Source organism: Carassius auratus, unplaced genomic scaffold (assembly GCF_003368295.1).
Source record: "Carassius auratus strain Wakin unplaced genomic scaffold, ASM336829v1 scaf_tig00027754, whole genome shotgun sequence".
Taxonomy (NCBI): Eukaryota; Metazoa; Chordata; class Actinopteri; order Cypriniformes; family Cyprinidae; genus Carassius; species Carassius auratus.
The window spans coordinates 929-27,188 of NW_020525619.1; the positions used below are offsets into that span (position 1 = coordinate 929).

General features: G+C 37.2%; 1 protein-coding gene across 1 annotated transcript in view; it reads right to left on the reverse strand.

The window, feature by feature from the left end:
* Positions 1-605: 605 nt before the first annotated feature.
* The window catches only part of LOC113079348 (transmembrane protein 178B-like), a 39,299-nt gene continuing 13,644 nt past the window's right edge, over positions 606-26,260 (reverse strand). Inside the window, exons 2-3 of the mRNA XM_026251600.1 lie at positions 7,623-7,760; positions 606-4,047 (exon numbers count right to left, since the gene is read on the reverse strand). Of these exons, the coding sequence (XP_026107385.1) occupies positions 3,797-4,047; positions 7,623-7,749 (378 nt within the window). The 5' untranslated portion in view covers positions 7,750-7,760 and the 3' untranslated portion in view covers positions 606-3,796. The remainder of the gene's footprint in view (positions 4,048-7,622; positions 7,761-26,260) is intronic.

Consider the following 26,260-nt stretch of genomic DNA (forward strand, 5'->3'; position numbering starts at 1 on the left):
TGTTTGATGAGTTTGCCCTCTATTTTTCATCCTTTTACTTTTCTCTCTCCACTTTCTCTGGATCCGTTTCAGCGGTTTGCACAGTTGATCAGATAATATCCTCATCATATTTGTTGCCACGGCGATTTTACTTGCCTTAAATGTCAGCAAGTGAACTTCACTGATCTTTATGTCTCGCTAGACTGACGTTCTGTCATTTTATTTTCCTTTTTTTTCCCCCTAGATAAACATTATCAATTTTTTTTTTTTTTTTGTAAACCCTTACGGTAAGGTTCAATTTGGTAACATTAGTTTACAGCATTAGGTATCAAGAATTAAAAACAAATAATACTTTGGCATAATTTGTTAATCTAGTTTGTTAACTAACATATTACATAAACAATAGTGTATAGTATATTTATAAATTACCATTAAAATTCTGCATAATTTTTCATGATACCTAATTGCTTTACTGTTAACAATTTATTTATTTTTACTTTAAATGCCTTGAATAATGTAAGTACAATACAAAGATAAATATACAATACAAATAAACACAACAATGAGATTTTATTTTTGTAATGATATTACATTCCACAGTTTTAACATTTTTTCCAGAATTTATTTTCTCTCTTTTTTTTTCTTAAACATTTTTTTTAGTTTTATTCTCTCTTTTTTTTTTCTTTTTTTTTTCCAGATACTCAATAGACACATCACTGATGAAAAAAGATCAGATAAACCTTAAGCTTCAGTGTCCCATTAAAAAGCTGCAGTTTCACCGAATCTGCTACTTTTTTCATTTTTATTTTCACGTTTCGAAGACAAAAATATTCCCGCTCGTGTTTCCCATCCCACCCCGCTCAACCAATAACTGAACAAAGGCTGACAACTGTTGGCTGTGATGTAAACACATTTGTGTGAATGTAATGTGTAGATTGTGTAAAGGAATCTGTGATCCTGAGCCCATATTACCAACATGCCCAACGCTTCATGATCTTTCTTTGAGGAGAGTCCTTAAAATGCCCACCAAGTGACAGTTAGGCTGCAAGTTTTTATTCATTATCACTTTCACTACAAGCCTCACAATGATCCATACAGAGCTTATGAAATGCAGTTCACTACCTGCTTTCAGTCTGGGACTCTCTGTCTAGGACGGATGCCAATTAAGCTGTAATTGTAAGTGTCTGTTCTTGGCGTCTGATGCCAGCATCTGCCCTTCCCTTCTCTGCTCTTTGATATCTTTATACTCTGTGATTGAACACATCTCTTTGCCTTGTTGAAGAAAATAGGAGTGAATTTAAGTGCATTTTTGAATATACTTAGATGTTTTTCTCAAATAGGACTGTGGAACTGGTTTTATTTGAGAAGTGTTGTGTACAACTAGCGACTGACCCCATTTATGTCTTCGCCTAGGAGCGTAATCTGTGGACTGAAATACATATTTTCCTCCTAAGTGTGTCAAGGAACACTATCTTATATAAGGCCAGACGGGCTTGTTGCAAGATGCTCCTAAAACAGATTGTTTATTGGGTATTTATGCAGGTTTTCTGTTGCATGCACATTGTAATCAAGCACTGTAGAGTTTGTGGGCTGTGTTTGGTCGATTTGTTGCTTTGAAAGTGTGAAGAAGTCTTCTGGAGTTCTGGATTGTTTATGTAATTTCACGGCCAATTGCATTGTCAGCATGCAACGGAGTCTTTTTACTTGAATGCTGCCACACGAATCACCCAAAGCGCCCATAAATATGTTCGAAACCATGAAGACTGCTGGTCCCGTATTTCATCAATGCAGAGTTGAGAAGGATACTTTGTTAGTGAACTGTTGGCTGTGTTTATGGTGAAAGATCCAATGGAAGTAATGTTGGGATGGATCATTTTGAAATGGCTTTTAGAAACGGCCTTTAGTTTGTCGCAGCCCTGCAAAACTTCACTTGGCAGCTTGTTTTATAAACCAACGCAATGAAAACTCTCAAAATGAATTAACTTTACGAACCAATGAATAGTTGTTAAAGAACTCAAGTATAAACATCAGCGCAACCAATGATGCTTTGTTTCTTGATACTTGGAAGCAGATTTTTTGTTTTGGCAAATCTAATTTCTAGAAATCTGTAAACATGGTCTTGCTTGCAAAGCTAAGTCTCCTAGTGTAGGGTTTTGGCATGGATGAATGAGTGTGCTGATTCGCCAGTGACCCTCGACGCGTGTTCCTTCATAGCACGCTGTTTTATGGCTGCTCAAGTGATTTGTTTAATGCATTTATAGCATGTGAAATGGATAAAAAGTTTCAGATTGTGAAATGAATGTGTGAGAAGAGAAATTATGAAAACGTCTTGAGGGAACCAATCGCATGTCGGCTTAGAGATTGTATTAAGCTTGTGCTTGCCGCCCGTCCTACGTTTCGAGGTCACGATTCCATAGATATATACCTCTTTTGTGCACCGCTGCTGTCTCATGTAATCACGAGGCACTTACATACCACATCCTGTTTTGGAAGTTCCCTTTAAGTAAAGAGACGCATGGTTAAACAGAGCAGGAAGTTGGATTCAAATGGGGATTTCTTTTGTCAGCCCATAGATGCTTTCAGAAGAGAAGTCAGCATACGTTCCCATCAAATGGCATAAATGCCTCCTTCCAGACAAGCTTAAGGCAGTAACAGTGTGATGTTGAGTTGTCTTTCTGTCTGCGTCAGTCGTGTCTGCAGGGACTAAGTGTTCGCTGTCTAAAACAGGATATGGCATCTTTCCTTTCCAGTAATTCTTGGTTCAACAAAAGCCTACCTGATTTCCCCCAAGGCAGGTTTTTGATTTTATGCATTATTATTCTTTTTATGTTTCCTTTTTTTTTTCATATGGAGACCACAAAACTCTTACACACATACTATATTGATAGTAGCTAAAGAATCGGCACACTCCCTTCACACTCATTCACACTCATGATGACTGTAATTACTAAAAAAAAAAACAAAGGAAGATGCACATAATAAAACCGAAAGCAAGTTAGAAGTGTCCGTTGATACCAATTGGAGATGAATAAGAAATGAAACATGGAAAAATGCTCCAAAAAATGTCCCTCCCGTTAGAATTGTTTTTTTCCTCTTCTGGAATATTATAGGTAATATTTTTCTCTTTACAATTTGCTGTACAGCAATAGCAACATAACGTCACGAGCAGGCATCTCCAGTTCCTGAAATCTTTCTCCTTTATGCACGAGCGGATCCTTTAGCCGCATCCCAAGAGGCATTGCGATAGTCTCCAGGGTCCGAGACAAATCGGCGGATTTAGCCACAACAGATCCAAATCGCATCAAAGTTGTTGTCCTCTCACGTGAAAGCCTTGGTGCTCTTGATTAGTCAGAACCCTTGGGCTTTAAACATCGGCACTAGACCTCCATACTTGTCCAGATCCAAAAACCATAATCTCCAGGTTTGGCAGTTTTTAGACGTCAGTCAAACAGACATGTCAAAATCCATCCTTTCAGCATCAGAATGAGCAGCACTGTCTATTTTTTGCTTCATTCGTCACCATTTGCTTGTGCTCACCAAACTTTGAAAGGATGACTGTTTTCCTGTGTAGGACCTTGGCGACGGAAAGTCCCGTTGATATTATCTTCACAATATATTTTTTCTTGGTTTTCTTTTAAACGATCGGGACACTCAGTTGTAGATTCACACACATGGTTAAAAATGGCCTGGTTGGTGAGATTAGAAATGATTCTAAATGAACATGATTTTAATCTTCAGTTATGGTCTTTTTTTGAATGTGTTTTGTCCCCCATTGTCCAGCTGCACATGTTGGCTTGGGGATTTTCAGACCCATCCCTTAACACACGGTGCCATTTTCTTGGCGGGATTTGGGGCACGTGGAGCGAGGGATCGGCTGTACAGAGGGCGCCAGTGTGCAGAAGAAGCCAGCGATGAGGGACAGGCCCAAACCGCCCCATGCGCAGAACATTGACCAGCCGTAACCGTGACTGATGTCGTCTGGGAGGCCGTATATGTAGCGAGGGTAACGGGACAGCTCGAAGTTGATGCCAGCTACACAGGTGCACAAGGAAATGATGCAAAACGTGCCTGAAAAAGAGAAAGACAATCATCAGAATATTCATCTAAATGACGGATCGCTGTAGCACCTCATCTCTTCCACTAGTTATAGCATGAAATAAACATAAATGAACATCAGAAGATGTTTCAACCATGGAAAGACCTGTCTAGTTTGCAGATTCAGATAGCAGATTTAGCATTATAACTGGTCCGATCGTCTGTCAATCAAACTCCCAGTGAATTCATTTGAAAAGAGTCAGACATTAACACATGCTAAGCTAATACTTTATTAAGCAGCAAATAATATTAAGTAAAAATAGCATGGCAAACACAAATATTGGGGTACAGATGTAATTAAGATAATTATTTAAATAACTATAACTTTTTTAAATGGATAAGTTTTAGTTGACTCGCTGTTCACTGACCATTTAGATTACACTTTTAGCAATGCTAGATGAATCAGTATGTGACCCTGGACCACGAAATCAGTCCTAAGTCACACAGGTATATTTTAATCAATAGCTAACAATACATTATATGGGTCAAAATACATGCAAAATAAATATGACTAAAATTAGAGGAATGAAGAACTGCAATTAATTGCATTTTCAATGTGCTGCATTGGCTGTGTTACAGGCCTACTACAAGCTGAGGTTGTTATATGTTATTACATAGCATTGCAGTGACATTCCATCATGCAGTTGCAGACTCGGCATATTCGGCATAACTCTTTCCCAAGCCTTGTTTCATATATTACAAGCTTTATCTGCAAGTACGACCCTGTATAGATGACACTGTAGGAACATGCAAGTTGATAAAGAGGTCTAATAAACTGATTTTCCCACACCATGTGACCGAGCGAACATTCAGAGGGGATTCATCCTGCCATAATCGTACCCTCAAGGCTCCTTCTTCCTTTATAATTCAGCATCTTAATTGGCTTTTTAATTGCCATTTCATTATTCAAGTGCAGGGCCTCACATTAATCCAGGGCACATCTTAATTTCGTCTCCGGTTCACTCTCTATGGCGCCTCCGCCACACTTATGGGAGTGGAGAGAGTGACACAAACAATGTCCGCAGCTTCCTCTACTCGACGGGCGTTAACAGAATATCAAAATGCTCTATAATGAGGCCACAGGCTGTGTTGATTGGTGTGGGCATCTGTGTTGTGAGGTGATGAAAACAGAGTGATGGTCACCATCGAGAGCCTCGATATTGGTTGGCTTAAGGTGAGATAAGGGATCAGGAGATAATTGATATTACGTAATTGCTTTAATGCCAGCTTCCTGACTGTGACTCATTAATTAATGCAGTCTTGGGGTGTGGAAATGATTGACTAACACACTGAGCTCAGCACACAATCTATCACATCTGTCTATCTATATAGTGAATGCGTATATATTGTGTATAGTAGGTGGACAACCTAAATGGTCATTACCGCAGTGCATACTGCCACCGCAGTGCCGCAGCGTTAACTGTAATTCTGTTGCATGTTAGATTAATTTGCAAAACTACCGCCACGTGGCGCAAAGGGACTGATTGCGAAATAAATGTAATTGTAAAATGAGATAAGAGGAAGTAAAACAACAATAACATTATGATATAACATTGCAACATTTTTTTAAAAACATTTGTAGGGTAGTCTTAGACTACAGTCTACTCCTCAAAAATGTAAAGAAGACCTTTCCACAAAGGATCATATGCATGCTATTTTTATTAAACAGTAAATATATGCTTTGTTTGTGACTTTGAATTTTATATCTATATATATTTAAGTGCTTTTATTAAATTATCTAATAAATTCGCTATTTATGTAATTAATATACATTAATTCTTATCTAATTTTCTTTCATTTTGAAATTATACTAAATTTAATACTGTATATAATATAATAAAATATATACTTATATGTACATTTATATATAATTGTATTATTGAATGATTCTTGAATATGTAAACATTTTATATATACTTTTTTTATCCATATAGTTTTCTTTCATTTATATCATGTTATATTATTATTATTATTATTATTTTATATTCACAGACACATAACATTTTGGAGATTTTTTTTTCAAAATGCCTCTTCTTTGTAGGTTTCCAAAAAATCAAAAAAAAAAAAAAAAAATCTTATTTTTACTAAAGTGTGTTCATTGTGTTGATATTTTATTTAATGGGCTTTATGGGATTCATTTTTATGTCAAAAAAGCCTTTTCCCCATTTACCCATTCAGATAAATTAGCATAAGCCCCTTTCACACTGCACGTCGGACCCGCAATATTCCCATAACATTGCCTGGTCGCCTTCTGTGTGAAAGCAACCACGTCCCGGAATTGATTACCAAATCGAACCCGGGTCGGGGACATAGTAACATTGCGGTTATCGATCTGGAACGAGCGCTGTGTGAACAAAAGACAGATCTAATTCCGTATCGAAGTGATGACTTTTTTACCGGCTGTTTTGAAGGAAGATCAACATTCGCGACGAAAACATATGTGCAAACTGTAATGAAGCAGAGATCAGTTAGTTCCTCACTTTCCGCGCTGACGCAGAGATCGTTTGCTTGCTTCAGTTAAAGTATAACGTGCCAAGCGTTGTCGACTCGTACATTACACGTCACGCACTGATGTCACGTGTCGTTACGGGATCTTCAAGGGTTGTGTGTGAAAGCACGCACATATACCGGGTCATCACTGGCAGTGTGAAAGTGCCAAATCTAGCGACCAGGGAACAATTGCAGGAACACTTTACCCCTGTATTTGCCGGAATGCCAGTGTGAAAGGGGCTATAGTGTCTCCCAACCCTTTTCCTGGAGGGAGCACATCAACATTAAACATTCTTATTTATTTTTATAAAATCGTCCTAATCTTACACACCCGATTCAACTCATCAGCAGCTCATTAATAGAGACTCCACGACCTAAGTGCATAGGTCAGATAAGTCAGACATCCAAAATTTGTGCCTTCAAGGACATGGTTGGAAACCTAGCAAAAATGCAGGCATTGTATACATTTTTGTTTTAAATTTATTTTTTTTTTTAAAGTAATGTCAATATTTTTTAAAAATAATAACATATAATAATAATTTATAAAAAAATTCATTTATTATCCAAAAACATGGCTTAATTTTGGTCTCAAAATCACTTATCATACATTCCAAATCTACTTCCAGCTTGTTCAAGTTCAGTGGAGCAGGAGATACAACTGATGTGTTTTTAAGGTGAAAGGACTTTTTATTCACTTTCAGTTCATATATTACATTACATTATATAACATTATGGTTTATACATTGAGCCAAAATAAGCTAAGCAATTAAGTTGAATTTTGACCAAATTTCATTCATTCAAGAAGCATAATTTATAATAATTAGGTCATCAGGGAAAATGTTAACATCCTCACATTATTTATACTTGTATAGATTTTATTTATTCTTCTCTCTCTCTCTCTCTCTCTCTCTCTCTCTCTCTCTCTCCCTCATATATATATATATATATATTTACTTCTACAGATGACGCAACATACCTTGACTTAACTATAATTTTATCTGTGTACATCTTGTAAACAGCCTATATTGTCCATGCTGGCTTGGTTCGAGTTGACTTACCACCCATGAGGAAGAGTAGACCTGCCACATACTGCATGAGGCCACGGTCCCAGCAACATCCCAGCATCCCAATGATCCAGCCGAAGAGGATGATGGCCACCGCCATTCCCATAAATCCTGCCGTCATCCTCCGCAGATCTGTGGGTGGCGAGAAATAAGGCAACATATGACTCAGAGCTGGTAAGGGCACAGCGTGGACACACTCTGCAAAATGACGCATTTTAATGAGCACTTCTATAAGACCTGTAATATGTTCTACATTATTACGATATATATGCATCATTTTTTTTTTTTAAGCAGTTTCATCAGGGAATTCATGAGATGCTTTTTAAACTATTAAAAGGAATACTTGTGTTTGCTTTCATGGACAATCTATCAAGCATTTGAGTAGTTTGTTAGCAGAATTCAAAATTGAAAATGAATGTAACTGCATATACTGTACAAAGTTCATAAACATTATAAATCCTGTAGTAATGCACTGCACTTGCCCTGCTGTGTGAGTGTCTGAGTGTGCGGCCACACACACTGAGAGTGCGACAGGGTTGACTCTGTGTTAGCTAGAGGGTAGGTCACAACATTTGTGTTCGTTAGCTCTTTTTAATCTCACAGTTGAATTCTCACAGTACAGGAAAGGTGGCAAGCCCAAAACACTGGGCATGGTGGCTTATGCCAGCCAACTGTAAAAGGGTCACAGAATTCACCTCCGGGGCAGACGTGCCACCACATGAGAATGCTGTAAGAAACCTTTTATTACTTTCTAATAGGAATGATGTGTTAAAAGTTTCTTCTCCTTTTTTTTTTTTTAAATCAAAGTCATATCAAAATGAAAATGTCAGATATTTATGAAACAGCAATTCATCATTCCCACATCTCTATGACAGGATATTCAACAGATGCTTGCTTATTGCTTAAATTGAAAGTGCCAGATTTCATGAGTGTATGGAAACCAGTTTCATATTCTAAGATTAAGAAGAAATGTGATGTTTGCTTTTGGCACTTGTGACTTCATATTCTTAACTTTCCTTAATTTGCTCATTTAAATCTCAGTGTAATTTTATTCCTTTCAGTTGCAACCATTTCAGTTAACTTCAACTTTATCACTGTACTTGTGTTTGCAATGCTTTATCTCACAATATGACTTAATTTCTCTGCAACTGTTTTCAGTAATTGCGATGTTATGAGACATTAGTGTAGTTTTATTTCTAGTAACTGCAACTTTTACCTTTAGCTGCAGGTTAATGCCTCACGGTGTTACTATTTCCTGTATTTGCAGATTTATTTCTCACAATGTGACTTCATTTTTCACAACTGCAACCGTTTTCAGTAACTTCAAAATGTGACAATTTGACTTTGCTGTATTTGCAGCTTCATCACAATGCAACTAGTTCTTGCAGTTACAACTTTGCTTCTCATAACAGACTTTATCTTACAATATGAATTCATTTGTTGCCATTTATTTGGTAATTGTGGGCTTTATATCTCACAATGTGACTTTCTCATATTTGCACCTTTATATCTTACTTTTTTTTCCTGTAGTTGCAAATGTTTTTCATAACTGTGACTTAATCTCATAATGCACAATTGAAACTGCTTTTTGTGTAATTGCTACTTTATTGTATATCTCACAATGTGGTTTTCTGGTATTTACAACTTTACAACTTATTTCTTGTAGTTAAAACTTCTTTCTTGTAATTGTGATTTAGTCTTACACTGACACTTTCACAATGACATTTTTGGGGGTAACTGTGACTCTACATCTCATAATATGACTTTCTAGCATCTCCCACTGAATTTTTTACAGTGCAACCTTATTTTTCTTGTAGTTCCAACTTTATCTTACACTGTGATGATTGTTTAGGTAATTGTGACTTTTTCATAATGTGACTGTAGTTTTTGCAACTTCGACTTATTTGCAACTTCCCAACTGCAGCCTTATATCTTTTTATACATCATAATATTATTTATTTTTGTTTACATTCTCACAATTACCATTGAGTTTTACATCGTGTTTCATGTTTGGATGTATTTCTCTCCTTATAAGTTGTCTTGGAACTGTTTTACTTTGCTCTCCTTTGAGAGTGCTCAGTTATGACCCTTAGATATGGTTTACTACAATATTACTTTAATAAAATAAAGCACAGCCTTCACAACATCGGAACAGCTGGTGTGAAATAAGCAAGGTTACATTTATAAATCGGTCCTTTCTTAAAAAGAGTTTAAAGAGAGTGTTATTTAAACATTGAGTCAGACTACAAAGACTTTACCACACATCTCATGGAAAGCTTACTTGGGAACAGCCTTATTTTAGTTTCTTTCTTTGGAACCCACATAATATTTGTTACATCATAATATAAGCTTTGTTGTGGAAACAGGTAGTGTCTGTCAGCATGTAGGCAACAGCATGCATTCTGAAACAATAGGTGCTCAGGTATAGTTATATAAATTGCTATGGATTTGACAAGAGTTATATTCATGCAATGTTTTCACTTTGTGGTCATCTGTAACTTTATCTGTCAACAGAAATGCAAGAGAATAGGCAGTTTACATGAAGTTGGGAGCCTTTCTCAGTTAGGAGCAAATTATAAAACACTGTTTGCTACCTGAATGGCAGCTTCGGTCTCTCATGTTGAGAGAAACATGTTATGCCTCAGAGAGCAAAGTACTGAATCACTCCTCCCTTCAACGTTTTGAGTGAGCCACTGGTAATAAAAACCAAGTTTATGCAGTTTTTCATGAGTGTTGCACAACTTCATTCTGTAATAAGTGCAGCATACCAGTATGGTTTGATTTTAGTTAACAATTGTATTTCTATTTATTATACTAAATGGGCTCTGCTGTATGAATAATTACAAAAAATTGCTTTGCTTTGCATACTGAGTGTAACTTTCCATTGTCATTTTTCAGAAAACATTTATCTACCTAGCAGATGTGAAAGAATAAGTGATTGTGTGGAGATTGTGGAAGGGTTTCTTAAAGGTCCTCATGCAATCTGCACACTGATGCTAAACCAGACTGTCAGCATCGTTCAAAATGTATGTTAACTAGAAGAGGACGTGAAAGAGAGTACAAGAGCGCAGAACGCTAGACAGGCAGCTCTTCTGGAAACAGGCCAGGAGAAGTCTCTGTAGTTGGCCCTCTCCTTTTGTTTGATATTCTTGTCGTTTTTGTATCTCCGTGTTTCGTAACCTGCTGTGCTTCCAGATGTGTCAGATTCTGCCAGATCTTTGTTCCCCTTGCTCTCGAGCACTAAATGAGAAAGAAGACCGTAAATGCTGTATTGCAAGTATATGTGTGCTTTCAAAGTCTCTAAAGGGAAGGGTGTATAATTATGTGTGACACAGGATCTTTGCCAGTTAGATACTTTTTAATCAAAGAGATGGAAATATAAAGACTCTATGTAATTCTGGATGCAGCCTGAGACATTTATTTATTTATTTTCAAATATTTTCCCGTGTTTCACTGAAAGAATATAATTTTGTTTGGAAAGAGTACATGATGGACATTTTTGGGTGCACCCCTTTAAATCATACCAAATCACCAAAATACCATTATAGTCGACACAAAAAGGTTTTCGCACCACATTATTTCCATAATGTGAAATGATGTGAGTGAAATGGATTTGAATAACAGAGTAATAAACATTGAAAATACTCATATGAAACTTTTCATATCAGAATGAAGCCGGGAATTGTTTCAGAGTTATTACAATTTGATGAAACCTTATTAAAACAAACTTTTCTTTTTTTCTCCTCTTTGTGAAAAAAAAACGGTGCATTGATGAATTGTGCACATAAAGACTGGGGCAGCGCATAAAGTAAATAGGGTTGATTATGATTTAATGTCAAATTTAAGCCTTAATTTATGATACAAATATTGCGGAGGTAATTATTCAACACAAATATTCGACTTGGGATAACCTTGATTAAAAATTACGTTTCTTTCTTTCCCCAATTTGAGCTCTGTTAGCAGCGAGATTCTTGTTCAAATTTGTACACAAATTCCCTGAATGATCTACAGACCTCATGCATAATTGCGTATCCCTTCCGACATCCAGATCAGACTCCCAGGCTGCCTGTAAACATCCTGTGATAAATCACATAGCCTTCTTGACTTTAACTTTATAACCCCTCTAACAGAAGTAAATATAGACTAACCGCATGATCTGACCACATAATGGCCGTACCATCGAAAGCTAATGGGAAACGTGATTGATGGAGGACAGTTTATGGTGAATGACAGCATAATCCAATTGGGAATCAAATTGGGATATAATCAAGTTAGGATTATGCAGCACTCGATGCCTTGTAGTCCAGTGTACAAACCCGGAGTCTTACAAACATATGCTAACTGAATTATAGTAAATGAAGGTCCACCTCATAAACAGGAGGTTCAGTAGAAAATGGCCATGTGCTCCTCCTGACAGGAAACTAATGGCCGCACCTGCTCAGAAGAAACTGATTTGCATCCCAATCAGCTATAGTGTCTCACATGACGGGCTGAATATGTGTTTTGTCTTAGACAATCTAGGCCCCAAAAGCCCTCGTCGGCGTCCCATTCAGATGATGTCAAACGTGTCTCGAGTCATACAGCAACACTGTTTACAGGCAATCGAATCAGAGCGGGAAACACAAGCCTCTTTTCATCTCTGACCTTTTCAAGAGGGTGCTTCAGAGAGTTGCATCATTGTTAAAAGAAGGCCTTTGTCTGAAAATGAGACGTGTTACAGGGAGCACATGCTAATTTGAGTGCTGAGGAACAAATGAAATGATAGCGGGGATATTGCTTGAGGAATAATGCACATCAGCTTTATTTGCACTGCTTTGACAGCTGCTTTCCCCCCTGGAGATTTATCTAATGAAAATGAAAATACAGAAACTGATTAGGACAATGTAGAATCGAACTTGTAATTCTCACATGAGCACCGTGGCTTAATGATCTGCGCAAGCTACTAAGCCAAAGCTCTGTCTCTGATTTTCAATTTTCCTTCAGTAGCTTACTATAATATTGGCAACAGCTGCACAGAATGACACTGATACACTATGCTGCTTATGTTCACTTTTACAAAAACGAAAACAAGTTTTGCCGTTAGACACAATCTTTGTGGCTCTGTTTCTGTACCTCATCTTTCTGGACAGGATTTCCCCTCCAGTATTTATTGGAAATATTTTTATCCTCAAAAGTGGTTGTATTTTGCTGAATCTAATGTCAAAATGATCCCTTAAGTCTATAAAAGCATGTCATGTACTTCATTGAAATGAGTCAGCATGTTACAGTGCGGCATGTGGTCATTTTTCTCTCCTGGCTTTGGGAGAGGATGACACTTTTTTTCGTTTTTCCCTCTCTGTGTGGAATGGCCCCTGAAGGCAATAGAGCTTAATTTCATTACCAGGAGTCAACCACCACTGGGGAGAAAACAAATGCAAACTAAATTTAGATTACAGAAGACGCGATGGGAGAAGCTGGAGGAACATCATACCTGTATGCTCAAGAGAAGCGTGTGTGTCCATGTTTACAAGGTAAAGGTGATGTAACACTGCATGTAATTGGCATGACTTACAAAATGTTAACATATGTACTGTTTCTGCAGTATGAACAGTATGCAAATTTAAGATGTTACTTTCATAATTTTTTCTTATGCCTTAAATTCATTAAATAGAAATTAAACCGTATCCAATTCTGGTCACACTTTATTTTAATATCCAATTCTCATCCGTAACAAACCATTAACTATGTCTTTTGCCTCCCTGACCTCCCAAATTTGTTGCTTCTAGTTAGTAAAGTAGTTGTTAAGTTTAGGTATTCGATAGAATTAGGGATTTAGAATATTATCATACAGAATATGTGCTTTATGAGCACTAATAAACAGCCAATATTTTAATAATAGGCATGCTAATAAGCAACTAGTTAATACTGTAATACTGTAAAGCTGCATTGTAAAAAGCACTATATAAATAATGATGGTGATGGTCATGAGAATTGGTCCCTAAACTCAGGTATTACCCTTATCTCATAAAAGCTCATCAGGACAGCTTGTTTATAAAAAAAAGTGCACTTGCAAAGAGCTGACTGACATTGTCTTTATGCTCCCCAGTGGTCATAGTCGCTGTCAATCCTGTGGGATCTGCCAATCCGGCCGTGTAAAGCGATTGTGTCAGTGATAGGGGATGGACTGAGGCTGTATAGGTTGAGGGAGGTTGCAGCTGGACATGGCAATGTCAATAAGAGCTCACTTAGTGACCCACTGAGTGACGGACAGCTGGCACTTGAGTCAAGCACTGCGTTGACGTGACACTATCGACTGGCGATCAGCAGCATCGCCGTGCTGAGCACAAGTCAACGTGTCCTTGCGGATGACGGCTTGTGTCTGGGTATGTCGGTGTCAGATAAGTGCAAATAAAATGTTGACACTGAAGGCACATGTTCAGTTCAGAAACCGATAATGATACTTTTTTTGTTTTCAGGTAGCTGGCGTCATATTTACGTTAAGTGCAGATTTTTCACGAGTTTTTAATAATGTTTGTATTTCCTGCAGTAGAAATGCATCAGAACCATTAGCAGTGCACCATTATGACAGATGATCAATTCCAGCTGAGGGCAAGTTCTGCATTTAATGATACGCTAATGCTTCCTGCTGCTTTACGTGATGCTTTAGCTCAGTGTTTCCAAGGCCAGAGACTGCACAAGTGTGAAGAATGCGTTATTCATACTATGCCATCCAGAGTCCAGTCTTACAGTTAAAGGAGCCCATTTCCATGTATTTGCATCAGCCTGAGAATGATTTATACAACTTATGATTGTATTGTTGTCAGACTTTATTTCTGCTTTGAAAAATGTTATTGAAATGTATTTTTGATCAAATAGAAAATAGATACTCAGTAATGTTCAAATACGGCTGACAAGTGCACTGATTTGCCTCAAGTACCCTTCATTGATACCAAAATTGTTGTGCAAATCATTAATTTTACAACAATTTGTGTATATATTGTTACATTTTAAACAGCATTTTCAAATATTTTTTTATGAACAGTTTACAGAGAAATTCAGCTTGTTTTAATTTTTAAGGGACATTTATAATTGTTTTTCTTAAAAAGAACTGAAAAATTATGAATTTAGTTGTTAATTTAATCTACTGGCAGTTTGAATATTTAGTCATAGCTGAAATTAAGTAATCAAATATAACAGTTAAATTAATGAACAAAAAAAATGTATTCATTAAATTCAAATACACTGCTTGGGAATCATAGGGAAGCTTGTTTGTGCCGTAAAAAATAAATAATAATATTAAAAAAGGGTAGTTGCAACTTTCTCTCATAATTCTGACTGTTTCTGAGAAGAACAATCAGAATTGAGAGATATGGAAAGTAAATTCTCTTTATTTTTGATATACGCCTGAGACAAACAGAACAGAATTGGAATATGTAAAAATTCAGAAGGACTCAGAATTCAGATGAAAAAAGTCAGAATTGAGACACAAGTCACAATTACCTTTTCTTTTCGTTTTTATTCCATAGTGCAAACAAGCTTCCATAGAGTTACACTGAAGCTTAGTGTGTTTAACACATACTATAAAACATTGAATTGCACCGTAAATCACCTTAGACAAACACATCTGCCCAATGAATCAATGTGAATGGCAAAATGTATTGTTGTGATCAATTTCCTCTTAGAAAATAAGGTTAGTTAACGTTATGCTCCAGTATGCTTGATAATCTCCTTCTGTTTGGCTCAGAGATAAAGATGGTATCGGGGAATAAGATCAGCTTGTTTCAGAGAAGAAAGCATCATCTGAATGTGTGCATGCTGGCAGTTTACGTTGATAAATCAGGGGTCAAATCTTATAGACCAGAAGGTTAAACTGAACAACCACAAACAAGCTGTTCTGGGAGCACTGTAAAATGATCTATCTAAATCCATATCTCTGCCATCATAAAGCGTGCATATACGGTCACCTCCAGAATAAGTAGGCATAAATATTCTGTCTGGACTTAACATCCTTTCTGACCTCAGGACTTTGTGCTGCTTAAAAAGAAAGAAATAATGCAGGAAATGCGTTATAGGGCAGATAAAATAGGACATGGATGTAGGATTAGATGAGTCATCTTTTCAGACTAGCCTTGTTAATAACTCCGGCCAATCGCAGAGAATGGAGTATTGAAAGCGCGACAGAAAAAATAAAAAAGTTTTAATGAAGTGTCAAGGTTGAGCAGTTTTATGGAGTCTGTAGCAGTGCTGATGGCGGAGCTCGATGACAGCCTATCGTTCAGGCTGCGCTGCAGTCCTGTGCATTACATCAATAAAGTGTCAATTTGCGTGACACCACATGAAAGCTCTGGTGAGGAAGCGTCACGGGTGCTGACGGCCATCGAACATGAGGAGAGGCATGTAACTCAGCACTTTTGTGGCAGACCCTTTGATTTAATTTCCTATGCTTTGAATAACTCAAAAGACGCGCTGTGCTTTTTTTATGCACTGGCTGCTTTCAGCACAGCTTGAATTTCAATCTGATTAAGAATGTTGCTTCATAAATCGTGCACGACTGGTTTAAAAGCAACATCTGGAGCATCAACTTTTTACTCCTGTCACACAGCATGATTTTTGACGCTCACAGCCCAATGCACAAACATACTCTATTTTTAATTGCACAACAGTTAGTGCTGGTTCCAAGAGTGCAACCGCACTGGGACATTGTTTTTCTTTCTCGTGGTGTTCCAGAATAGAAAACGGAACCTGTCTGTTTCAGATTAGCTTAAACTTTTCATTAAAAGAAATATATATATATATATATTTATTATTATTTATTTATTTATTTATTTATTTTATTTTTTTATTTATTTTATTTTTTTATTATTATTTTTTTTATGAAACTGTCAATCACGATCAGGGTTATTATAGTTCTGAATTTTTTTTTTTTTTTTTTCTGTTGTTTATACTACAGTGGTGTGAAACAGTGTTGGCCCCCTTCCTGATTTCTTATTTTTTTGCATGTTTGTCACACTTTAATGTTTCAGATCATCAAACTAATTTAAATATTAGTAAAAGATAACACAAGTGAACACAACATGCAGTTTTTAAATGAAGTTTTGGTTTTTATTATTAAGGGAAAAACTAAATCCAAAACTACATGGCCCTGTGTGAAAAAGTGTTTGCCCCCTAAACCTAATAACTGGTTGGGCCATTCTTAGCAGCAACAACTGCAATCAAGCGTTTCCGATAACTTGAGTCTGTTACACCACTGTGGAGCAATTTTGATCCACTCATCTATGCAGAATTGTTGTTATTCAGCCACATTGGAGGGTTTCTGAGCATGAACCACCATTTTAAGGTCATGCCACAGCATCTCAATGTTTTTCTTCAGCCATTCAGAGATGGACTTGCTGGTGTGTTTTGGATCACTGTCCTGCTGCAGAACCCAAGTTCGCGTTACTTATTTGCTAGAACCGTATCCATTCTGTTATTCAGTACAACAGCACTCTTACTTGTGTGATATTGCTTAATCATCCAAACCCCATCATGACTGAGTCTGACAGCAGAATGGCACAGCTATGGAAAATGCTGAGTGAAACAGAGAAGCCTCTGCCAGCTGTCAATCACCGCATCTGTCCCTCATGTGCTTTTTCCACACAGTTGTCACAAAATCAACAACAGGGGACAGAACAGGCAAACGCAAACTATTTGATGTGACAGCCGTTTGACATTGTTTATGCAGATATGAAAGCTCTGCCGCGCTTGCGTGAGCAAGGCTACGTGCTGCGACGTGCTCGCAACCACAAACGCATTTGCCGCTAGGGGCTTAAAATGCATCCCGGTCAGTCACCTCTCCTCCTCTTTACTGCCACTCATTCCCATTTGTGTCCCATGAGGACGGGTGAGGGAGCTGCGTCCTCTTTGTTTCATGTTAGGATTAAGGGACGAAACATTTGCATGCTGCTGTCAACTGGACCGACACGTGAGCACACACACGGCAATGGATTTGCATACTGAGCATCAGGCTAAGCCGAAAGAGATGATGGGCGGTAGAAAATTTTGTCGACAGCGAGATTGCTAATATCTGCACTGCTTCTTTAACTCTACATAGTGCACTACTGTATGTTGCTTTCTGTAACAACCACCAGCACCTATTTTTTTTTTTTTTTTAATGATGCCAGAGACCATTCTGACACTTCTTCATAAGACTACCAGTCATGATAGTCTAGTGGTGTAATTTTATCGCATGGGTGCCATAACAAATCCTGATATTATACACAGTACATTTTTACAATGAACCAAGCAAAACTGCAACTGAACTTGAATTCTTAAAGCATTATTTCACCCAAAAATGTTGTTCCAAACCAGTAAGACCTCCATTTATCTTCGGAACACAGTTTAAGATATTTTAGATTTAGTCCGAGAGCTCCCATGTCCAGAAAGGTAATAAAAACATCATCAAAGTAGTCCATGTGACATCAGAGGGTCCGTTAGAATATTTTGAAGCATCGAAAATACATTTTGGTCCAAAAATAGCAAAAACTACGGCTTTATTCAGCATTGTCTTCTCTTCCGGGTCTGTTGTGAGAGAGTTCAAAACAAAGCAGTTTGTCATATCCGGTTCACGAATGAATCATTCGATGTTACCGGATCTTTTTGAACAAGTTCACCAAATCGAACTGAAAGGTTCGCGTATCCAATAAGCATTAATCCACAAATGACTTAAGCTGTTAACTTGGTCACACTTTATTTTAGGGTCCAATTCTCACTATTAACTAACCATTAACTATGACTTTTGCCTCAATTAACTCCTTATTTGCTGCTTATTAATAGTTTATAAGGTAGTTTTTTAAGTTTAGGGTATTGGGTAGGATTATGGATGTCATGCATTATATGTACTTTATAAGCACTAATAAACAGCCAATATGTTAATAATAGACATGCTAATTAGCAACTACTTATCAGTGTGAATTGGACCCTATACTAAAGTGTTACCATAAACTTTTTTTAATGTGGCTGACACTCCCTCTGAGTTCAAACAAACCAATATCCCAGAGTAATTCATTTACCCAAACAGTACACTGACTGAACTGCTGTGAAGAGAGGTCCTTCAAGGTATCCTGGAGAGGTAAGGTGTCCAAGTCTCAACATCTAACTACTGAGGTTCCTCTGGGCTCTGTTCTTGGACAGCTTCTCTTCTCTGTCTACATGGCATTACTAGTTCTGTCATTCAGAAACATGGCTTTTCGTATCACTGCTATGCTGATGACACTCAACTCTGCATCTCATTCCATCCTGATGTTCTGATTATAACTGCTCGCATCTCAGCTTGTCTAACAGTCATTTCTTGCTGGATGAAGAACCATTACTTTCAACTCAACCTTGCCAAGATATAATTGCTTTTGGTTCCATCAAACCCATTGTTTCATCACAATTTCACCATCCAGTTAGGCACATCAACCATAATTCCTTCAAAAACAACCAGAAACCTTGGAGTTATGATTGATGATCAGCTGACTTTTTCAGACCACATTGCTAAAACTGCCTGGTTTTAATTAACATAAAAGGAAATTAGGCCCTTCTTTCACAATGTGCTTCACAACTCGTTCAAGCTGTTTTTTCTGTCCAGGATGAACTATTGAAATGCTCTCATAGCAGGTCTTCCAGCCAGCTCTATCAAACCTTTACAATTAATCCAAAATGTTGCATCAAGATACATTTTTAATGAGCTGAAAAGAATGCATGTCACACCTCTGTTTATCAGTTTGCACTGGCTACCAATAAATGCTCGCATAAAATTTAAGGCATTAATGTTTGCCTACAAAACTATCACTGGCTCTGCACCCCTTTAACTAAATCCATTACTTCAGATTTATGTGCCCTCTAGAAGCTTGCATTATGCAACTGAACATTGCTTTATTATGCCTTCCCAAAGAGGCACAAAATCTATTTCACAGACTTTTAAATTAAATGTTCCCTGATGGTGGAATGACTTGCCCAACTCAATCCGAGCAGATCTTCAAGAATTTGCTAAAACACATCTCTTCCATCTTTATTTGACTCTCTAACTCTAGCGCTCTCTATTCTAATTCTATTCTTTTAAAAACATGCCCCTTTTAGACTTGAACTCTATTTACTAACAGCTTGTTTTCTTTAAAAATTAGAAAACAAGAATAGCTTCTCTAATCTTTTTGTGTCCTTTTTATTTATAATACAATTAACAAAAGCAAAAAGGCCTCTAACACTAACTTGCGCTGTTCTTTTACTACTCTGTCTTTTTATTGAATTTTCTTTATTATATGATTTTTAAAACACCTTGCATATAGCACTTGCGTACATTGGTCTTTTGTTGATTTTGATTGCTTCCATTGTACTCATTTGTAAGTCGCTTTGGATAAAAGTGTTCGCTAAATGACTACATGTAAATGTAAAAAAGGCCAGATCTAAAGTGAGAGAAATATACATTAAGCTTTTGCAGGTCATCTAATCTGATCCATGAGGTTTAATGTCATGACGTAGGACAGCAGACTCTGTATTCATCATCTGTGGTGTTTCTTTTCCTCTGCAGATATGAATAGGGTTAAGCATCATGCTTAGATTTAAATCCCGTTGTTGGGATTTACTGTCCTTCATACTAAATGCTTGTTTACAGATCTTGTCTTGTGTGCACTGAAACTCTGCATCATTCGAATGTGTAAATCTGAAGCAACTGACTGTGCATGCATTTACTAATCATTCCAGAGTAATTGATAGGTTAAGGTGTCTGAGGTATTCAAATGCACAATGTGATTTTAAACGCAGTGTGTCAAGCTGTCAATGCAGAAAGCTCAATTCAGGCAAAAACAATTTCTAGGTACAAACAACTCAATGCTTTGAAACTAGATAGGCTTTATTTGTCATTCAGGCAAATGGCAGATGAACACGCACACACTCACACTGTAAATGAGCTAAAAGCCCAAAGGACGCTCTGCCCTGCGGTGTGTTTGGATGGCTTTGTCCCTCTCCTGTCTGTGTGCTAAACTGTCACCTCTTCTCTCAGTCAGCATCTCCCATAGTGCAGTCTGGCTCCATACACATCACAGCAAAGCTTTGGAGCAGGATGGCCAAAGCCCACAGGACCGGCAGACACGAAAGAAGCGAGATGGGAGGGAGGGGGGAAGGTGGATTCAGAAAGACAGAGCAGCTTTTACATTCAAACTCTTGCATGAATTAGCACAGTGTCTCGGTTTCTGCGAGCACAGTGTAGCTGTTGACCAGTCGAGGGAATCTGGTTGAGAGCGGGACGGTTACAAGCATTCACAGCTGTCAGGTGGCTCATCTTCTAGGTAGTAAATACATTTGTAAAACAGTCCATGTGATATCAGTGGCTCAACTTCAGTTCTGCGATGCTATGAGAAAGAAAACAATAATAGCAATTTACTCTACCATTCTTCTCCCACGAGTTATGCCTAACAGAGCAAGATCATATAAGACATAATCAGCGTTGTTAAAGTTCAGGGGAAAGCGCATGCATGAACATAATTTGCGTAATAAGTGTCATTTACGCTTGGGGGAAAGCATGCATATTCATTGTAATACTCTCTAAAATGGCGGAAGATGTAATTCGGTGAAGAGAGTGTGGCGCGGCTGACACCGAAGAGCGTACACAGTTTGTGTTCAACTCATATTCTCCAAAATGGTGCTTTGGTGATGTGGAGAGACACAGAGAAGACGAATTGTTGAATAAAGTCATTATTTTTGTTTTCTTCTCATATAAAAAGTATTCTCGATGGTTGAACCACTGGTGGCAGATGGACTATTCTGACGACGTCTTTCATACCTTTCTGGACTTTTTCTTGTATTTTACTTGCCATTGAATGGGACAGTCACATCCAAATTATCTTAAATTGTGTTCTGAAGACGAATTAAGCTTTTACGTGTTTGGAATGACATTGGGGGGTAAGTGATTAATGACAAAATTTTCATTCTGGGGTGGAGTATCCCTTTAACTCTTCTCTAAAGACCACTTGAGTAAGTCAACTATTCACCTTTAGCTAATCTTTAAAAGACCTGAATGACCATTGAGGTCTTTGTTGCTATTTTATTAGCTTTATTGCTATTTTTTATTAGCAAATGGATTCAGGTCATAACACAGAGAGAGAGAGTGAGAGAGATAGAGACACAGAAAGAAAAAGTAATTACATCTTAAGTCTTATAAAAGAGATTAATGGAACCAAAGTCAAGGAACTCATCTCTCTGCATTCATGTGCTCTAAATATTTACCAAAAATTAGTAGACCACACAAGTTAGTGGTTTTTATTGTCATTAAAAGAATTGATTAACATCCTGTTGTGGTGCTGTATCTGCCTCTTACTTATTTGATGATAAATTACAAGTGCTAATAAACATTATTAAATGCAAATATATGTTTATGTAGGGAGTATTGGAAAAATTATTTTCAGTGTTGGAAGGAATATGCTGACAAAAATATTTTGACTATTATCTTGGTTATACAGAAGGGAAAGCATTACTAAAAGATACAACTGACAGGACTTCCGTTGTGTCAATACAGGACACAGTAAACATTGGTTTTGTTTTTACCAGAGATGTGCCAATATAATTGCATTAATGTATGGTTATTCTATTTCTTACAAGACTGCAATGATACTTCACTTTTTTTTTTTTCAGGTATATAATTACCTACAGTTAAGAAGCAGATCATCTAAAAGATGTATACCTAGTATTGTTTGCCAGTATTATTGCTTTAACTTTTTAAGTGAATGTTTATGTCAGATTTATTTAAATTAGAAAACATCATTTGAATAGTTGCTGGACATTACTGGACAAAAGATAAGTAAGCTATATGAGAGCTAAAACAGATTCACACTCTTTTCCTGATATAGACTCTATTATGATCTGATTTTGATATTGTGATACATTTCACTGTATTAAATTATTACATTTAATGTTTCAGAATATTTATTGTATCATATAACAAATTAGTTGGCAGAACCCAGGCCTAATTTTGTGTTATTCAGCAACAGGCCACAGACACTTATTTTGTACTATATCCAAAATTTTCCTTTAAATTCCTTTGTTAAAATCCATTTAAATACCCATCTGTACCTATTATTCCTCATATCTTTATAATTTTATCTTGCCTGTGCCTTATCTAACCACATTCTCTTGGGCCTGTTTGGCTACCATGAAAGCAGCAATGCTGAGGATCTGTGTGTTGCTAATATGCGGTCGTCTGATGCAGAGACAGGAACTGCATGAAGTGTGCAGGGGGCAGTGTCACTCCACTTGTCATATGTCAAAACAGTGGTGAGAGACACTGACACCAGTGTGAAAGATTTGTCACCGACTGCACCAGTGTGAAAAACCCACCAGGGCCCCCGACAAGAGCTGTGTGGAGAAACGTCCCTCAACTCTGCAGCCGAGCGGTTCTCAATTACTATAGTATAGTAATAAGACGAGACTCTTTACACTATGCTTGTGGGGGGGCCTAGACATAGGACATTGGAAATTATTACTTAAGCACTTTCATTTAATATATTTTATCTATGATGTTATTGAAGATATGTGTAGGGGAATGCTATGTATCGCATAAACAGGCACATTCAGCCCTCATCTTGACTGAAACACCTTTATATTCATAAACAAGCAATACCAAAGAAAGTTCGGTTGAATTTTAAGCGGAAACTTAAAACACATTCCCCAAGTGACAGTGGTGCTATCAATAAAAGAAAAGGAGCATCCAAAACGCAGTTTTCTGTTCTTTCTGAGATGCGAGGCAGCGGTGACCTTGGGCGTTGCAGACTGTCCCTCGACTGTGTGCACTGAGCTGATAAGACGCCAACCGCTGGTGCTCGGGCCTCCAAAAATCAGCTACAAGCTCCGCCAGAGTGAGAATATTTCCATCTCGGAAGGAAAAAGCAAGAGAGAGATGATGAAGCTGTAAGACTTCTCAACGAGATGCCAGTGGAGGCCAGACAGCCGTGTCCAGCTGAAATGACTTTGTTTGGTGTTTTGCTGTTTTAACTAGAAAACCGTTCCTTATCTTTTCGGCTTACTACATTGACTTTATGCTTGAAACAACCTCTGTGGATCTAGGATGTCTATAATATCTGGTGAAAGAGATCTTTTAATGCATAAAAATTTATAGTAATTTACTCCCTATGTTTTGCTAGCACAAATTATGCAACTTCACATTTGAATGCATATAAATAGAGAAAGATGAAAGCAAAATTGCGTTGTTACCATATCTTTCAGCAGGGGTTAACTTGTCTATGCAAACCTTTTGTTCAGGATATGCAATAATACATGAGATTAGGATTTCCATCGTTTTTGTTGGGGGGAGAAAAGGATGGTTTTTTTCAGTTGTCCAAATGTGTTCCCTGTTGAATTCATCCAGGAATGACATGTAGGTCAGAAAGCCTGCAGGGTTTGTCGTCTGTGTTTCCATAGTGGTGTTCTCCAAGCTTAAATCTAATAAAGACTGTGGTTTTACCATGTACTGATTACCAGGAGGGATGGACCTGTAGTATGGAGACACGTCCTTATTCTTGTCTCCTGTATAGCCTCAGAAACCCTCATCATCTACCAAACGTAGTTTGTCTGTATCTACTATACCAATGCAAAACACGGATGCTTCGTGTATAATCTTGAGCCTCTGTGGCCTAAATCAAGCAGTATTGATAATCCCTAATCCAGAGATCACTGTCTGCCAGCTATATGGGCAAACAAGTTCTTCATTATAATAGCAGAGCAAGAGGGAAGACGTTTGATGTCTCATGTGGTCCAAGTGTGTTTGTAGAAATAGGCACAGAGGACAAATTCTAAATACACAACATGGCACCATGTTTAACGCTTCAAAGTTAAACAGAGTCTTTTGTTTGCACGTTTTGTCTGTTAAGGGCTGTTCAAACAGAGCAAGTTCTTTGCTGTCTCAAAAACACACTGCGCATTCAGGACCATGAAAAACAACATCAAAGGCATCAGTTTTGCATGTTTACATAGACCATCAATTAAAGAAATGCAAATAACATATCCTTTGTGAATGACCCTTTATTTTTTTGTTTCAGTTTGTTTGAATATATTGTTGTGTCTGTACTGCACTGGGTGTTTTGAAACACCAAAGAACTGAAGTTTGAACACATATGCTCAGTTCCAGCCCTGGAAGAATAGTTTTTTGTTTGTTTGTAAACCAGCCAACAAGAAGAGTCTCTTGGGATTTAGGTGTGTATTTCTTTTTGAAACAGCATCATAATATTTGTCTACTAAATGTGTTTTCTTGAGTATAATGCTTGCATGCAGATTCGCAGACACAAGCTCACGTCAAATTTGGTTTGTCTGACAAATATGCTTAGTGACCCATTTCGCTTAGTGACCCATTTCTGTTTGCTGTTCAATAGACAGATGATGTGGGGAGGGGTGTCTAATATAAAAAACAATTTTGGGATAACCGTTGTGTTAAATCCTCTCTTTATAGCTCTTTACGGAGCCAGTCCTCTCCAGTGGCTGCTGTGAGTTCCTGTAACGAGCTTTTAGTGGCAGGGGCCCAGAAGGTGGTCTCACACAATGACCTTTGACAAGTGGGAAAAGGTGGTAGAAATCAGCTACCTTGACAATATTTACAAGCCTGGAGGTTGTTAAGCTGAATAGGTTTTTAAAAATCCTTATGGAATGCTCGTTTCTGCCACAGGATTTAAAAAATAAAAAGGTTATTGGACTTTTTGTCTAACAATAAAAAAATAAAAAAAAATTATATTCACAATTCTAGTTTTTTGATCTCACAATTCTAACTTTTTTTTTCTCCAAATTGTTTGCAATTCTGAAAAAAAAAAAAAAGTCAGATTGGGCGATATGAATTTGAACTTTTTTGCAATTCAGAGTTCTGACTTTTTTTCTCTGAATTCAGCATTTACATTTCACAGTTTTTTTTTTTACAGCAAAATAAAAAAGGAAAAAGGAAATTATTACTTTATTCACAATTATTGCACCTTTCCTGCATTTGTGAGTTTATATGTTACAATTTAGACTTTGTTTCTCAGAATGGCAAGTTATACATCCCAATTCCTTGATTATACTTTGCAATTCTGGGGTTATATCTCATTATTGCAATAAAAAAAAAAAAAAAAGTCTTAATTATGAAATAAAAAGTCACAGCTACCATTATTTTTTTTATTATGGAAACAAGTTATCTGCTTCCACTGCTATTTGATTATATTTGATTAAAATCAATGTAATTGTATAATTGTTCTTTATTTATTCATACCTTTCCATGATTACATGTATTTTCTATAATAAAGAAAAAAAGCAATTTGCTGATATTCAAAACAGAACTCTTGCTTGTTAAATATTTTAATTAAAGATCCTCTTTCCCTCCATAGTTGTCACAGCAGATATTTCTAAAATTAAGAAATTTACAGCAGACACTTGAACAATGCAGTTAAGTTAAATACAACACATTGAAATATTGGTAAAACAACTCTGAGTATTCATGTTTCACAAAGCTTTTCATGTATATATTCATTGCATCATATGATTATGACAGCCTTTGCTCCAAGGCTAAAGGTTGTTGAATTTTAACGAGAATTAATGTCAGATTAAGTAGGGTGTTGAAGTGGGTGTTTTGCACCCTCTTTAAACCTTTCAACACCATGGCGAGTCTCCGGCAGGCGCAAGCTAGA